Genomic DNA, 16729 nt, shown 5'->3' on the forward strand with positions numbered 1-16729 from the left:
AGGCTTCTGAATTTAGGCAAAAAAAAAAAAAAAAAAGTTATGTGAAAGGCTTAACCATCTCACCGCGAATGCACGCTTGATGGAGGGCACGTTGCTGAAAGCGATCACGACCGGAATGATGTCAAGGGCACCGAACTCCATAGTGGCCGCGGCAATGGTCTGGGCATCAGTAGACTGACCGCTGCTGAAGAAGGTGGCGATCCTTCGGGTGTGCGCCCCTGGCAGCGTTCGCTTGAAGACATTCCTGGAGATAAACCTCATCGCTTTGCCGATCTCCCTGCTGTCTGAGGACCTCTCGTAAGGAATAGCTTCAATCTTTCTGAGGAGCTGGCTCTTCTTGTAGGCGTCTGAGAAGCGGATGAGGTGCCGGGCGTGGGAGCTGTAGGTGAGGACGGCGATGCGCGCGCCCACCGGGCAGCTGTTCTCCCGGACCCTGACGCCCCTCACCAGGGATGACATCAGCTCCTTCATGCGCTCAAACTCCTGCCTGGTGACATCCCGGGACTGGTCCAAGGCAAACACCAATTCGGTGGGATGCACGGGGCATTCTGGTTTTCCTAAGAGGCAAGAACATGTTCCTTACATAGCATGCTTAGTTAAAGAAAAATACAGAGAGAGCAAAGAAATTTTAAATGTTAAATACATAAATATTTAAACATTAAATAAGCATTAAATGCTAAAATGAGCAGCTGAAATACTAAATATTTTCATCTTGAATAAAAATGCTATTTTAAAAACTGAATTTGCCCTTCTAAATACAGCGCAAGAGAAAGTCTACCATTCAATTTGAGTTTTTATGCAATTTTTAAGTTAATGACCAAATTCCTCCTAAATAATAAAAAGCGCATGATATGTTTATTGCTAGAACTTTTTACACAGTTAGATAAACAAAAACATACATCTTTTTTAACTTAATAAGGAAATGTAACGGGTTAAAACAGGAGTGGGTCCAAAAGCTCTGTTAATTATTTCAGAGAGATTGGAAGTGTCCATTGGAATAGACATGCACTATATAGAAGAGACGATCAGATGTGGAGAGTAGGAACCACACAGACACCTTAGAGCCCTGGCCCAACTACGCACTAGCCAAGTGACCTTGTCCAGGTGACTGGTCTTCTCTGTGCCTCACTTTGCTCATCTGTAAAATGCTGTCCTAAGATCTGCCACTGCATAGCCCTGTGTTGAGGATTAAATAAGTCTACACAGGCAAAGCACTTAGGAAAATGGTGCCTGCCATGTAATAGGTGCTCAATTAATGTTAGCCGTTAGTATCACAATTATCATTACAGACTTTTTCATTGTGAGAACTATATCAGTTAACACAGGGAGGAAAGCTTTCACTGATATATTTTTATTTCACAGTTGAAAAGGCAAGTTTCATCAATAAACATACCTTATTACACAGAGAAACGGAATCATTAAACTTGAATGTTCAATGTTAATTTCAGATTTATTTATTCATCTCCATTCATTCATTCTAATGAATCCCAGTACCCTGCACTTATCACAGTTGGCAATTTATATTTGTCTGATTATCTGATTAATGTTTTCCTCTCCATTAAGTGTGGAGATAGGGATTGTGTCTCTCTTGATCTGCCAGATTATTTGTTCCTGTCATTTATTAGGGTTCTAATAAATATTGGCTGAATGAAGAAGAACCAAACAAAGAATATTTCTTTTGCAACAAGTACAGCCATAACAACAAAACCTTAATAATGCGGGAGATGCCTGGTGGTAAAAGGGATGCAGGTTGGTAAAAGGATATCACAATGATGCACTTCTCTTAGAGAGGTGCCTCCTCTGGTTCAGATGCCAGCAAGTCAAATTCAGAGACAATAAATGTAGCACGAAGGCCACCAGCTCTTTGTAAGAGCTCAGAAACTCAGACCTGCTGGGGCTGGCCTGGGCTGGTCAAGGATCAAGTTCTCCTCTGTGAGGAGCTGGGCTTAGCCCCCACCTTGGTGCTAGATAATTATCTCTTTCTGGTCCTGGACTCTGTGACTTTACAGGCTAAAGGACCAGTAAGAATAAACATTTTACCTCAACTCAAAGTGTGAATCGCAGTGGAAACAGGACATCATTTATTAGTCTGAGTCTAACTTAGAAGGCTGAGCAGATATTTAAAAAAAAAATGAAGTCAGGTCAACTTTGCAATAAAAAATGAATGGAAGTATGCCTCAACATGAACGTGGTTCTTCCAGCTTCTTGTTTGGGCTGTGATTTGCATATGGAAACAACACAACAATAATACAGCTTCAGGTATAATACAGAGATAAAAGGAAAAAAAAAAAGATTCACAGTACTAGGCTGAAATAGGAAAAAATTCAAGTGTTCAGGAAAAAACACCTAAAAGGTAATTCAACTTGCAAAATACATGTTCTGAAATCCAGCAAGCTGTCAGGAACCAGAAGATCGTGAAAAACACTGGGCTGGATAGTAGTGGAACCTAGGAGGCCCTCCCTCATCAAGGCACGGATGGCCACGTAGAGACCTAAGGTGGTTCTGTAGCCACACACATGTACACTGATGGCTGCTGATTAGCACAGAGCAGGCGGTGAGGAGGAGCAAGACAAGCCAAACCACTGACATGTAACTAAGGCACAGCAATGGCAGCCCTCTCCAGGCCACCACCACATTTGACTGACTACCACAACACTCTCCTAACTAGTCCTCTGGCCTTTAAACTTATCCTTTCCTAGAATCTACTCTTCCATAGTGGTCCAAATAAGCTTTAAAAATTCATTCATCGGCTCATGTTCCTCCCTTCAATACTTCCAATAAACTCTTTAATACCCTCCCATGTCAATGTGAATACAATCCAGCCTCCTTATCCGAGCCTAGAAAGTCCAACTTGATGTGGCTTCTGCTTACTTCATTTTTTCACATGCCAGTCTCCCCCTCCCTCCCTATATCTCAGGCACACTGGACTTGTGTCAGTTCCTAGAAAATGCCTAGGTCTGTCTGTCCTGTATCATGGCCTCTGCATTTGGTTCTTTCTCTTGGCTCTTATAAGCTGGCCTTCTTTTTATTCTTTAGTCCAAACTCCAATGTCACTGCCTCAAGGAGGAGCTCTCCATCCTAAAGCATTTTTCCCATCCCCTAACATTCTTCTGTGACAGAGCATCCTGTTCTTTATCTCTTTCACAGCAACCTTTGGATTCTGTATTTCGTGCACGTGTTTATCATCTGGACCCTCTGCTAGAATGGAAGCTTCTGAAGGCAGGAATTATGTCCATCTTATTCAGCCCTGTGTCCCCAGTACCTAGCACATAATAACACTTTCAATAAATATTTGTGGAGTGACTGAAAATGCAACTAGAGGGCATGGGTTGATGGGTTTATACATAAGGTATACGGTATAAGGGTGTAAGAGGGTAGTTGCCTACTACATCTTAATTCTTAACCACTAGATTACAGAGACAATAGACAGAGAGAGAAAATGAAGGGAGGGAGACTTATTATTACCAAAAAACCCTACTGGTAAGGTTAATGGTAATGTTACTCATTAAAATATTAATTAAAAGATCAAACAACTTGGTTGAGAAACAGCCGGGAGACTCAGCTAAAGCTGAGCGATTTATTGGAGGCGGGTCTGTGCTACCAGTATGAGGCAGCAAAGGCAGCTCAGATAAAATTTATATCATTTGGCAGGCAACACTTTGTTTTAACTCGTCTTTCCAGACGTATGACATTTTGGAGCTTGATTATAACTTGCTGTAAATAAAGATTACTTACCATGGCCGCCAGCTGGGGAAGAAGAACAAAGGAGACTGGGTTATTATTTGGTAGAACAGAGTTCGGTACCGTGTAGGGAAGTCATGGCAGTAGAAGCTCTGCCCTGTGTGCTTTTTGCAGATGACTCAAACATCAAGGCAACAGAAAAAGTTTGGAGAAAATGCAGACGGATCCCAGCATCTTGGCAAAAACAAGATGGGAGAAGCGGGACAATATGCAGTCATAAATCAGCAGCCTGCAGCCAGCTGTCAGAGGGAAAGAACCTTTGCCTGGGAAGGAACATTATACTACAGAGAGGCACACGGAATTTGGAAAATTAAAAGGTCCTAACCCTCTTTAATTTTTTCCCCATGTGTGCATCTATAGGTGTTAATTTTATGTATAGACACACATATGAGTGTACAAATATGTATTTGTGTGTGTGTGTGTGTGTGTGTGTGTGAACATCAGAGGTGGATTTACTCTGAAGTAGATGAAGCATAAATAAGCTTTAGGTCTGCACTGTCCAATATGGAAGCCACTAGCCACATGTGACTATTTACATTTGAATTAAAGTTAAATGAAACAAATTCAGGTTCTCAGTAGCACTAACCATCTTTCAAGTACTCAAAGTCACAGGTGGCTAGCGGCTACTGTATTGAACAGTGTGGTGAAACACCTCTATCGCTGCAGAGAGTTCCGCTCGACCGCGCTGCGTGTAACTTCTCACCTTTCACTTGCATGGCACAAGACCCTGAGAAGGGACCTAGCCATGTGTTCATGTGATCATGTGCTTCTAGAAGAGGCAGAAGTCACTGGTCGTGATTTCCTTTCCTGTTCTAAACCACACTTTCTTTGGACATAATTTTGTACCTACTTTTGGATTTATAATTTTGTATTAAGCCTCTCAAATTGTAAAAGACTGGGCATCACACTTGGATCTACCTTTGAATCATAATGGTTCACATGGCTCCAATGTTAAAAAGCCCACTGTGTTAATTCAGCCGAAAGCAACTGGCCTTCATGACCTTGTATATTTTGATTCTCATCATGGATCGTTCTGTTATGGTACCAAAAGGGAGAGTTACGATCAACACTGCATTCAAAGGTTTAAAAAGGCAATGTCATTGAGACCAAGGCTCTCTGCAGAAACGGGCTCTAGTTTGTCTATTTTTCTTCCTCAAAATACCTTGAAGGAATTTTTCAGTCATAGTGTTTATTTGGGAAGTCATTGCATATTTGTAGATGAACGTCAAATAGTCAATTCTTTACTCATCTTGTACCTGGAATTCCTTTAATGGTGCTAACATATATTTTATAGAAGAGGCTGCTATTAGGGCCTTAAAGCAAATTCAAAAGAGCATTTGCCAATCAAAATGCATTTTCCGCTTTAAAAATTTTGAAAGAGAAAAAATATGTAGGCAAAATGAATAATTTTATAAGCAAATCAATCATTCCAACTAAAAGTAATCAAGCATCCTTTCCAGAAAAGAAGTAATAAACAATAAACCAAACTAAATGCTCCCACCCATCAGGACACCCTATTATGACAGCTAGCTTCCACACCAGATGAACTCAATCCTGTGTTATTGTCAGGTATTAATCATCTTTAAAAGTTCAGTGTTACTCTCCACTGATTGATTTCACTCAATTTTCCCTAGGTTAAAAGCACTAGATAGATTATTAATTAGTGCTTGCGACAGGTTCCAAAAGACATGATGGCGGTCAAAGAAGGAGTTATGTCTATGCTGACTCAAAATATATGCAGTGGCATCTGTAATTTTAAGAGATTGGCTGGTAAAGTGTCTCAATTCTGAGGGCATAATTCACTGCTCTTCTTCTATGAATGCTTTGACAACTTGGGTGATCAATTTAAGCAGGGTACTTACGGCTGTGGTCCCGTACATACTGAATGAGCTCACACGTCTGCAGTTCAAAAATAAAACAAAGAATTAACTGACTGACTGCCAGGTCTTCAAGTCTAAAAATAAATAAACTTAATGAAGTACAGAGCATTTTGTTGGAATCGGGCGATACATACGGAAAATGAAGCCAATCCTCTGGCCCCTTTCACACCCTAGGAAACAAAAGAAATGTGGTCTCATTGCTCCACACACACATCAGTAGCCAGAATGTGCATTACCCTCAGAAAGTGAAATTTTCTAAAGTTTTTATTCTTAAGTTAGAGGGGAAAAAGGAATACGTGTAGGAGGATCGTCATCACCAAGTTAAGAGTAACATTCTAGGGGAAATAAATTGTAAGCAGCAACCTTGATGAACACAAACCTCCAAAGGCCACCTTCCTCCAGCCCCATCTCTGGACAACAAGGGTCATCTAGAATCTAAGGATGAGCTGAAAACTGAACATGGGCATGGAGAGCTGTGGAGCAGGTTTACGGCTTAGAATTAGACAAGGATGGACTATCCATTACAGCTGCCCGTCCTTAAGGGAGGTTCAGACTTCCTTAACCCTGTGCTTTGCCTTGGCTACCAAACAGCTGAACTGAACCTTCCTCTGTTCCCATCTTTGGTTGGATGACAAAGGGACCAGACTCAAACCGAACATCTGGAAAGGTAATCCCAACAGTGTTCCAAAAATGAATGAATATACATATATATGGAACTGCCTGGATTGGGAAAAGAACAAAGTGGAATTGGTTTTAATTTCACCTATTCAATTCCATCTTAGCAACAGGAAGAGTCTGGCTACTCTCAAAGAGAGACACCCAAGGAAAAACGCAATGAAGCCCCACCCAAACTCCTGGCAAAAATAAGTTCCATGTGAATGCAACTTTGATCATTTATTCCCTCTTTATTAATTTCCTCCCACTTCCCTTCATTCACTAACCACTTATTGAATATAAGAGGACAAGAATTGGGCAAATAAATTCACTGACAACTGGGAAATCACATTTTAGTCCAATACTTTTCATTTCCTCGCTCAAAATCCCCTCAACTCACAAGAAATGGCAACTGATTTTTAATCAGCATTACCCCCTCCTATCTCAAAGCACATAAATGTGGAAAAGTAGTGAAAATAGTCACCAAGGTGCAAAGACAGAAAGCCTACACATTTGGACAATGAAGACTCCATGCACTTTTTATTTAGAAAAGGATCTGGTGTCATTTAGGACTTTTCAACTTACCTTGCGTCCAGGAGGTCCTGGCTCCCCAGGGGATCCCATCTCTCCTGGAAGCCCAGCGGATATCTCAAAGCAGAATTTTTTTATTTTAAAATTATATTTATACATATACGTATAGGTGTCTGTTGTTGTGTTTTAAATGTCAAAGACAATACGCTTTTATTTTAGAACACAGAGATTTCCGAAAAACACACAAAAGGAAGAAATCTTTAGCAATTGTTTTGCTCCCAAATAATCCTTGTTAACATTTAATGTCTTTTCTTCTAGTCTTTGACTTTTTTATTCTTTTGGTATTTTTATATGGTTCCATATACATATATTCTTTTAAAATCTAATTTTATACTCTTTCCCGCTATCTTTTAAACTAAATGTATCTCTGGAAATTTTCATGTTATTATTTTTTAAATCACTTTTCATGGCTGCATAATATTTCATTACACAACCATACCATGATTTCTTTCATTTGTCCCTTATTATTGGCATTTAGGTTTGTGGTTGTTGTAATAAGCTACACCACTACAGAATTATATATGCAATTCTGATTATTTCGTTAGGGAAGATTGCTAGAACTGGAATTGCTGGATCAAAGGAGATATTTTTATCTAAATGAGATGGTAGATGACAACAAACAAATCAAAAGCCCAGAAACACAAAAATTTAAATATAAAAACCTTGAAACAAGAAGAAAATGCTTAAAATGTGGCTGCAGATATTTATCATAAAATAATGAATAACAGCTGTAATAAAAACAATTGATGTTGGCTACTCACTACATGCCAGGAATTTTTCTGTGTGCATTTAACAATATAATTTATCGTAAAGAAGGCTAGAATTTAATTTAAAAATTAGGGCAACATTCCTTAGTTCATTCAACATGCCAAGGGATTTACAATCTTCATAGGAATGAAAAAATGAAGTTGTCTAAAATCAACTTAATTTTTACAAGCATTGTCTAGGAAGCAGGGAATAACTGTTGATGTCCTTTGGGTATTCTACAGTGTGTTGGGTTGAGTGAAAAAAACTTGCTGATCGTATTTACTTTAGAAGATACAGATTAGCCTCTCAGGGTGGGGAGGGAAATGGCAGATTGAACATATGCATTTACACTTCTGCTCCCTCTCAAAGTCGCATTAAAATGATAGTAAGTAGATTTTTTTTTAAGGCCAAAAAATAAAAAAAATAAATTAAAAAAAATGGAGAGAATGAGAAAGACAATAGCCATAAACCTTCAGAGGCTAGAAAGCAGATGTGTAAGTTTTAAATGACTTAGCTGATCTGAAAAGGCTGTATCCTAAGCCAGCAGCAGGGAAAGCCAAGAACCCCTGTGTTTTATAACACACTTCTAGAAGGCTCAAGAATTGGCAGCACCTGGTACCTCCAAAAGTGGAGGTGAAAGGGAGGGGTGAAATAAGGAGGACTGGTTGCAAATCAGTTTAGGAATCCCCCAATCTCCTCTCTATTGTCTACAGTTGGGTGAATATCCTTTTTTCCACTCCAACAACAGAGGCAAAACTGAGGTATCTGCACCAGGGAACTCCAGAGTTGAGAGACAACGGTACAATCCTACAAACAGGGCAATTCAATTAAAGTATGTGAAATAGATATGAGACCCTTCACGTTTCCTTTTCCATGTGGCTTCATGAAAGCTACAGTCAGACCTTCATCTTCAGGCAGGAAACTGAAACAATCTTCTCAGGGGAATGAGACTAGACAAAGAAGACCTAAGATATCGATATCAGAGGTCTGGTCAGTAAAGAACTAACTTAGCCAGATCACTCTTCAGTAAAACTTGTAGTTGACCAGCTCTATCAATGTCTTTGGGGCTTCCAATTAGCCTTTTGGTCTTCAATTCTTAAATAGGAAGAGACAGCCCATTCTCCAGACATGCTGGGAATAGAGATCAAAACAGAAAAACACAAACTGTAGGAAAAAGACTATGCTGGGCAAAGAAGACTGTAAAAATACTAATTTATATCCTCAGAACGATAAGAGAAGATGTTTCAGCTATGAAACAAGGGAGGATAGTATAAAACATATTTAGAGAACAAAAACAAGCTCTTGAAAATTAAATCATGAAGGGAACATTGTAAAATAATGTCAAAGAAATCTCGCAGAAAGTAGAGCAAAAAGACAACCTGAAAAATAGGAGAGAAAAAAGAGATAAGGGGCAGAGGGATTGCCATTTTTTTCCCATCAGAAGCCTTGTAAAATTATATTTGACTCTCTAAATCAGTGGTTCTCAACTAGGGAGAATTTTGTGCCCTTCAAGGGAGAGATTTGACAATGCTTGGAGACATTTTTGGCTGTCATATTGGGGCAGGGTAGAGAAGGGCAGTGCTACTGGAATCTAGTGGGTAGAGGCCAGGGATGCTGGTAACCATCCTATAATCCACAGGACATCCCCAACAGCTAAGAATTATGCAGTCCAAAATGTCAATAGTGTTGAGGTTAAGACACCCTACCTTAAAGTATGTACATGTGTCAACCTGATTAAAAAAATAACCACACAAACACATATATAAACACAAAATAAAATAAGATAGGTTAAAAAATCATGGCAAAGTAAAAGAAAATCCTTCAGTTAGGGGAAAAAAAAAACAAGATGAAAATTTAGAAAACTAAAAATGTAATCATTCAAAGAAAGCTGAAGAGGCACTCACAATTTAAGGCAAAACAACCAAACAAAACTTCAGCTTTTTCAGAAGGAAAACCTGGAGGTTTTCAGTGTTTAAACTTCAACTTCAAATACAGAAATATTCACATAGATATGGGAAAAGCAGCTTGGCAGGTGAAATAATAAATTACAAACAGTGATGAATTGTGGGGAAAAAAAGAAATTCAAGTAATCAGAGTCCAAAAGAAAAAGTTCACATGCTTCCCACTGGTTCATTGTTTTATAAAAATGATTAATGTGGCATTGGGGGACAAGAACCCAACAAACAGCTGAACTTGTTAGCATGCTTCCAATGTTCAAGAGTAAACTATTTCATTAAAAAGCTAAGGGAAAGGATCCAGAGATATTTCAATGCAGATGACATGTGGATTAATTTGCAAGTCTTTCTAATTATTTTTCTAATTATATCAGTCATTTATATTTGAGAGCCTAATGTTTAAAGGATAGTCATCCAAAAACATGTATGAGGAAAAGAATTATAGCTGAGATGCAGTCCTCTTAGGAGTAGCAGGATGGAGGGAAAGAGCAGTTTCTTTATTTTATCCCTAAAACCTATATAAATAACATCTACACAGGCAAGATATGTCCAAGATGGTGTCATGGTTAGACCCTGAACTTACCTCCTCCCAAGGGCATACCAAATCTACACCTACCTATAGAGCAATCTATTCTGAAGAACTGAGGGCTGACTGAACATCTGTACAACAAAGGATAGAGGGACCACAAAGAGAATGGCAGGAGAGATGGAAGAGAGACAGAAACCACAGAAAACCCACCCCTGAAGCCATGAACTGCAGTGCTATAAACATTCTCCAGGATAGATTACATTAGGCCATTAAACAAGTATCAAAAAATTTAAGAAGACTGTAATTATATCAAGCATCTTTTCTAATCACGATGGGATGAAACTAGAAATCAATCGCAAGAAAACTGGAAAAAAACATAAATATGTGGAGGCTAAACAACATGCTATTAAACAACCAATGGTCACTGAAGAAATCAAAGAGGAAATTAAAAAAAATATATACCTAGAGGGAATCCTGGGAAGATGGCGGCGTAGGAGGATGCTGGGCTCACCGCGCATCCTGCTGATCACTTAGATTCCACCTACACCTGCCTAAATAACCCAGAAAACCGCCAGAAGACTAGCAAAATGGAGTCTCCGGAGCCAAGCGCAGATGAGAGGCCCACAGAAGAGGGTAGGAAGGGCAGCGAGGCACGGTGCGCGCTCCACGGACTGGCGGGAGGGAGCCGGGGCAGAGGGGCGGCCTGCCGGCCAAGCAGAGCCCCCGAGTCCGGCTGGCAAAAGCGGAGGGGCCGGACAGAGTGTGTTCTGACAGTAAGCGGGACTTGACATCTGGAAGGTTATAAGCTAACAGCTCTGCTCGGAGAACGGGAGGGCTGGAGGACAACGGGAGGGAGAGTTGTTGAGCCCCGGACGACAGAGCTCAGCTTGGTGGGGAACAAAGGCGCTCGCCAGCGCCATCTCCCTTGACCATCCCCCAGCCAAAATCCCAAAGGGAACCAGTTCCTGCCAGGGAACATGCTTGCACTGCGCAAACACCCAACGCTGTGCTTCTGCGGATCCATCCCTCCGGGGGGTCTGACTCCCTCCCGGTGCCGCAGGGCCCTCCTGAAGCGGATCTCCAAAGGAAGAGTGAGCTGAGCCTGCCCCTCCCACCCCTGTGCACCTTGCGGATCCACCCCAGCTAATACGCCAGATCCCCAGCACCACAAGCCTGGCAGTGTGCAAGCAGCCCAGATGGGCCACGCCACCCCACAGTGAATCCTGCCCCTAGGAGAGGGGAAGAGAAGGCACACACCAGTCTGACTGTGGCCCCAGCGGTGGGCTGGGGGCAGACATCAGGTGTGACTGTGGCCCCGCCCACCAACGCAAGTTATTCAAGACAGCACAGGGGAAGTGCCCCGCAGTTCCCCACCACTCCAGGGACTACCCAAAAGGACAAAACCGAAGAATTCCCCTCAGAAAAACATCCAGGAAATAACACTAACGAACTGATCAAAAACGATTTAAACAATGTAACAGAAAGTGAATTTAGTATAATAGTCATAAAATTAATCGCTGGGCTTGAAAACAGTATAAAGGACAGCAGAGACTCTCTTGCTACAAAGATCAAGGGACTAAGGAACAGCCAGGAGGAGCTAAAAAATGCTATCAATGAACTGTAAAATAAAATGGAGACAACTATGGCTGGGATTGAAGAGGCAGAGGAGAGAATAGGTGAACTAGAAGATAAAATTATGGAAAAAGAAGAAGCTGAGAAAAAGAGATAAAAAAATCCAGGAGTATGAGGGGAAAATTAGAGAACTAAGTGATGCACTAAAGAGAAATAATATATGCATAATTAGTATTCCAGAGGAGGAAGAGAGAGGGAAAGGTGCTGAAGGTGTACTTGAAGAAATAATAGCTGAGAACTTCCCGGATCTGGGGAAGGAAAAAGGCACTGAAATCCAAGAGGCACAGAGAACTCCCTTCAGACGTAACTTGAATCGATCTTCTGCACGACATATCATAGTGAAACTGGCAAAATACAAGGATAAAGAGAAAATTCTGAAAGCAGCTAGAGATAAACGTGCTCCAACATATAAAGGGAGACCTATAAGACTCGTGACCGATCTCTCTACTGAAACTTGGCAGGCCAGAAAGGAATGGCAGGAGATCTTCAATGTGTTGAACAGAAAAAATATGCAGCCGAGAATCTTTTATCTAGCAAGTCTGTCATTTAGAATAGAAGGAGAGATAAAGGTCTTCCCAAACAAACAAAAACTGAAGGAATTCGTCACCACTAAACCAGCCCTACAAGAGATCCTAAGGGGGATCCTGTGAGACAAAGTACCAGAGACATTGCTACAAGCATGAAACTACGGACATCACAATGACTCTACACCATATCTTTCTATCATAACACTGAACGTAAATGGACTAAATGCACCAACCAAAAGACATAGGGTATCAGAATGGATAAAAAAACAAGACCCATCTATTTTCTGTCTACAAGAGACTCATTTTAGACCTGAGGACACCTTCAGATTGAGAGTGAGGGGATGGAGAACTATTTATCATGCCACTGGAAGTCAAAAGAAAGCTGGAGTAGCCATACTTCTATCAGGCAAACTAGACTTTAAATTAAAGGCTGTAACAAGAGATGAAGAAGGGCATTATATAATAATCACAGGGTCTATCCATCAGGAAGAGCTAACAATTATAAATGTCTATGCACCGAATACCGGAGCCCCCAAATATATAAAACAATTACTCACAAACATAAGCAACCTTATTGATAAGAATGTGATAATTGCAGGGGACTTTAACACTCCACTTACAGAAATGGATAGATCATCTAGACACACAGTCAATAAAGAAACAAGGGCCCTGAAAGATACATTGGACCAGATGGACTTGACAGATATATTTAGAACTCTGCATCCCAAAGCAACAGAATATACTTTCTTCTCGAGTGCACATGGAACATTCTCCAAGATAGATCACATACTGGGTCACAAAACAGCCCTTCATAAGTATACAAGAATTGAAATCATACCAAGCATACTTAAAAAAAAAAATACCTAGAAACAAATGAAAATGGAAACACAATGGGTCAAAGTCTCTGGGTTGCAGTAAAAGCAGTTCTAAGGGGGAAGTTTATATCAATGCAGGGCTACTTCAATAAAAGAGAAACATCTCAAATAAATAATCTAACCAATACCTAAAGGAACAAGAAAATAAAAGAAGAAACAAAGCCCAAAGTTAGAAGGAAATAATAAAGACCAGAGCAAAAATAAGTGAAATAGAGGCTAAAAAAAATCATAGGAAACATTAATGAAACTAAGAGCTGGTTCTTTGAAAAGCTAAACAATATTGATAAACCTTTAGCCAGACCCATCAAGGAAAGAGAGAGAGAGAGAGAGAGAGAAGACTTAAATTAGAATTAAGAGACAAGGTAGAATTGACAGCACAGAAGTATAAAGGATCAAAAGAGACTACTCTGAAAAATTATATGCCAACAAATTGGACAACCTAGAAGAAATGAATAAATTCCTAGAAACCTACCTTTCTCAAACTATTCCAAAACACAAAGAGGAAGGAAAACTTCCAAATTCATTCTATGAGGGCAGCATTACCTTTATACCAAAATTGGGGTGTGGGGGGGAAACCCACTACAAGCAAAGAAAATTACAGGCCAATATCCCTGATGAATATAGATGCAAAAATTCTCAACAAACTATTAGCAATTCTAATTCAGCAATACATTATAAAGGTCACCCACCACAGTCAAGTGGGATTTATTCCAGGGTGTGAGACAGGTTCAATACCCACAAATAAAATAAATCAAGTTGTTGTATCAAGACAACACATTAATGAAATGAAGACTAAAATCATATGCATCTCAATAGATGCAGAAAAAGCTTTGACAAAATCCCAGCATCCATTCATGACAAAAACTCTCAACAAAAAAGTTTAGAGGGAACCTCCCTCAACATAATAAAAGCCTTATATGAAAAATCTACAGCTAACATCATATTCAGTGGTACAAAACTGAAAGCATTTCTTCTGAGATCAGGAACAAGACAAGGATGTCCACTCTCACCACCTTTTCCAACATAGTATTGGAAATCTGAGCTGCAGCAATCACACAAGAAATAAAAGGCACTCCAAATTGGTAAGGAAGAAGTAAAATTGTCACTATCTGCAGATGACATTATATACAGAAAACCCTAATGAGTCCATCAGAAAACTATGAAAATAAAGGAATTCAGTAAAGTCACAGGATACAAAATATAAGAAATCCCTTGCATTTCTGTACACTAATAACAAAGTAGCAGCAAGAAAAATTAAGAAAAAAAAATCCCATTTGTAATTGCACCAAGAAGAATAAAATGCCCCGGAATAAATTTAACCAAGTAGGTGAAAGACCTATACTATGAAAACTATAGGACACTGATGAAAGAAAATGAAAACATAAGGAAGTAGAAAGATATCCTATGCTCATGGACTAGAAGAATTCATATTGTTAAAAATGTTCATACTACCCAAAGCAATCTACAGATTCAGTGCAATCCCTATCAAAATACCAGTGGTATTTTTTACAGAACTAGAATAAGTAATCCTAAAATTTATATGGAACCATAAAAGACCCTGAATACCCAAAGCAATTTTGAGAAAGAAAAACAAAGTTGGAGGTATCACAATGTCAGATTTCAAGATATACTACAAAGCTATAGTAATCAAAATGGTATGATACTGGCACAGAAACAGACACATAGATCAATACAAAAGAATGGAAAACCCAGAAATACACCTATGCTTATATGGTCAATTAATCTATGACAAAGGAGGCAAGAATACAGTATGGAAAAGATCGTCTTTTCAACACATGATGCTGGGAAAATTGGACAGCTACAAGCAAAAGAATGAAAGTGGACCACTTTCTTACACCATACACAAACATAAACTCAAAATGGATTAAGGACCTGAATGTAAAACTTGAAATCATAAAACTCCTCAAAGAAAACATAGGCACTAATCTGGATCTGTCTCCTCATGCAAGGGAAACAAAAGCAAAAATAAATGAGACTATTATCAAACTAAAGAGCTTTTGTGCAATGAAGGAAACCAGCAACAAAATGAAAAGGCAACCTTACTGAACGAAAGAAAATATTTGCAAAAGGTATATCCAATTAAGAGTTAATATCCAAAATATATAAAGAATGCATACAACTCAACACACACACACACACACACACACACACACACACAATCTGGTAAAAAAAAAAAAAAAAAAAAAAAACGGCAGAGAACTCGAATAGGCATTTTCCCAAAGAAAACATACAGATGGCCAACAGACATGTGAAAAGATGCTCAACATCAGTCATCATCAGGGAAATGCAAATCACAACCACTAGGAGATAATCACCTCACACCTGTCAGAATGCCTAAAATCAAAAACACAAGAAACGACAAGTTTTGGTTGGAGAAGATGTGGAGAAAAAGGAACCCTGGTGTACTGTTGATGGAAATGTAAATTGGTGCGGCCACTGTGGGAAACAGTAGAGAGGTTCCTCAAAAAATTAAAAATAGAAGTATCATATGGCCCAGTAATTCACGGATGCTTACCCAAAGAAAGTGAAAATGTTAATTTGAAAAGGTATATGCACTCCTGTATTTATTGCAGCATTATTTTTTTAATGTTTATTTCTTTTTGAGAGAGAGAGAGGGAGGGGTAGAGAGAGAAGGCGGGGGGGGGGGGGGCGGGTGGAGACAGGGGATCTGAAGCAGGCTCCACACTGATAGCAGTGAGCCCGATGTGAGGCTTGAATTCACAGACTGCAAGATCAGGACCCAAGCCGAAGTTGGATGCTCAACCGACTGAGACACCCAGGCGCCACTACTGTAGCGTTATTTACAGCAGCTAAGATTTGGAAGCAACCTAAGTGTCTATCGGTAGACGAATGGATAAAGATGTGATACGCACACATACACACACACACAAAAACAAATCGGATCAAAAAATGGGCAGAGGACTTGAACAGCTATTTTTCTAAAATGACATACAGATGGCCAACAGACTAATGAAAATCTGCTCAACAGCATTCATCATCAGGGAAAAGAATATCAAAACCACAGTGAGATATCGCTATATACCTACCAGAAAGGCTAGATTCAAAAAGATAAGAAATAACAAGAGTTTGCCAAGGATGCGGAGAAAAGGGAACCCTGGTATACTGCTGGTAGAAATGTAAATTGTTGCAGACAGTATGGAGGTTCCTCAAAATATCAAAAATAGAAACACAATATGACCCAGTAATTCCACTTCTGAATGTTTACTCAAAGAAAATAAAAACAGTAATCTGAAAAGATAAACATCCTTAGCAATGTTAAGTGTCAATCAATAGATGAATGGATAAAGAAGATGGTATATATATTGCAGTGGAATGTTAATCATAAAAAGAATAAAATCTTGCCATTTGTGGCAACATGGATAGACTCTAGGTTATTATGCTAAGTGAACTAAGTCAGAGAAAGATAAATACCGTATGATTTCACTTACACGTAGAATCTAAAAAAATAACACAAATGAACAAAGAAACAACAACAGAAGCAGAAACAGACTCATGGATAGAAGGGACAACCAAATTGGTGGTTGCCAGAGGGGAGGTGGGTGGAGGGGCTTAAGAG

General features: G+C 39.6%; 1 protein-coding gene across 1 annotated transcript in view; it reads right to left on the reverse strand.

Annotated features, from left to right (window-relative positions):
• COL6A6 (collagen type VI alpha 6 chain) overlaps positions 1-16729 on the reverse strand; it is a 118631-nt gene that overhangs the window by 32012 nt on the left and 69890 nt on the right. Inside the window, exons 28-32 of the mRNA XM_007087379.2 lie at positions 6861-6923; positions 5756-5791; positions 5604-5640; positions 3736-3747; positions 64-557 (exon numbers count right to left, since the gene is read on the reverse strand). Coding sequence (XP_007087441.2) covers positions 64-557; positions 3736-3747; positions 5604-5640; positions 5756-5791; positions 6861-6923 — 642 coding nt within the window. The remainder of the gene's footprint in view (positions 1-63; positions 558-3735; positions 3748-5603; positions 5641-5755; positions 5792-6860; positions 6924-16729) is intronic.

The sequence above is a fragment of the Panthera tigris genome, chromosome C2, assembly GCF_018350195.1.
Source record: "Panthera tigris isolate Pti1 chromosome C2, P.tigris_Pti1_mat1.1, whole genome shotgun sequence".
NCBI lineage: Eukaryota > Metazoa > Chordata > Mammalia > Carnivora > Felidae > Panthera > Panthera tigris.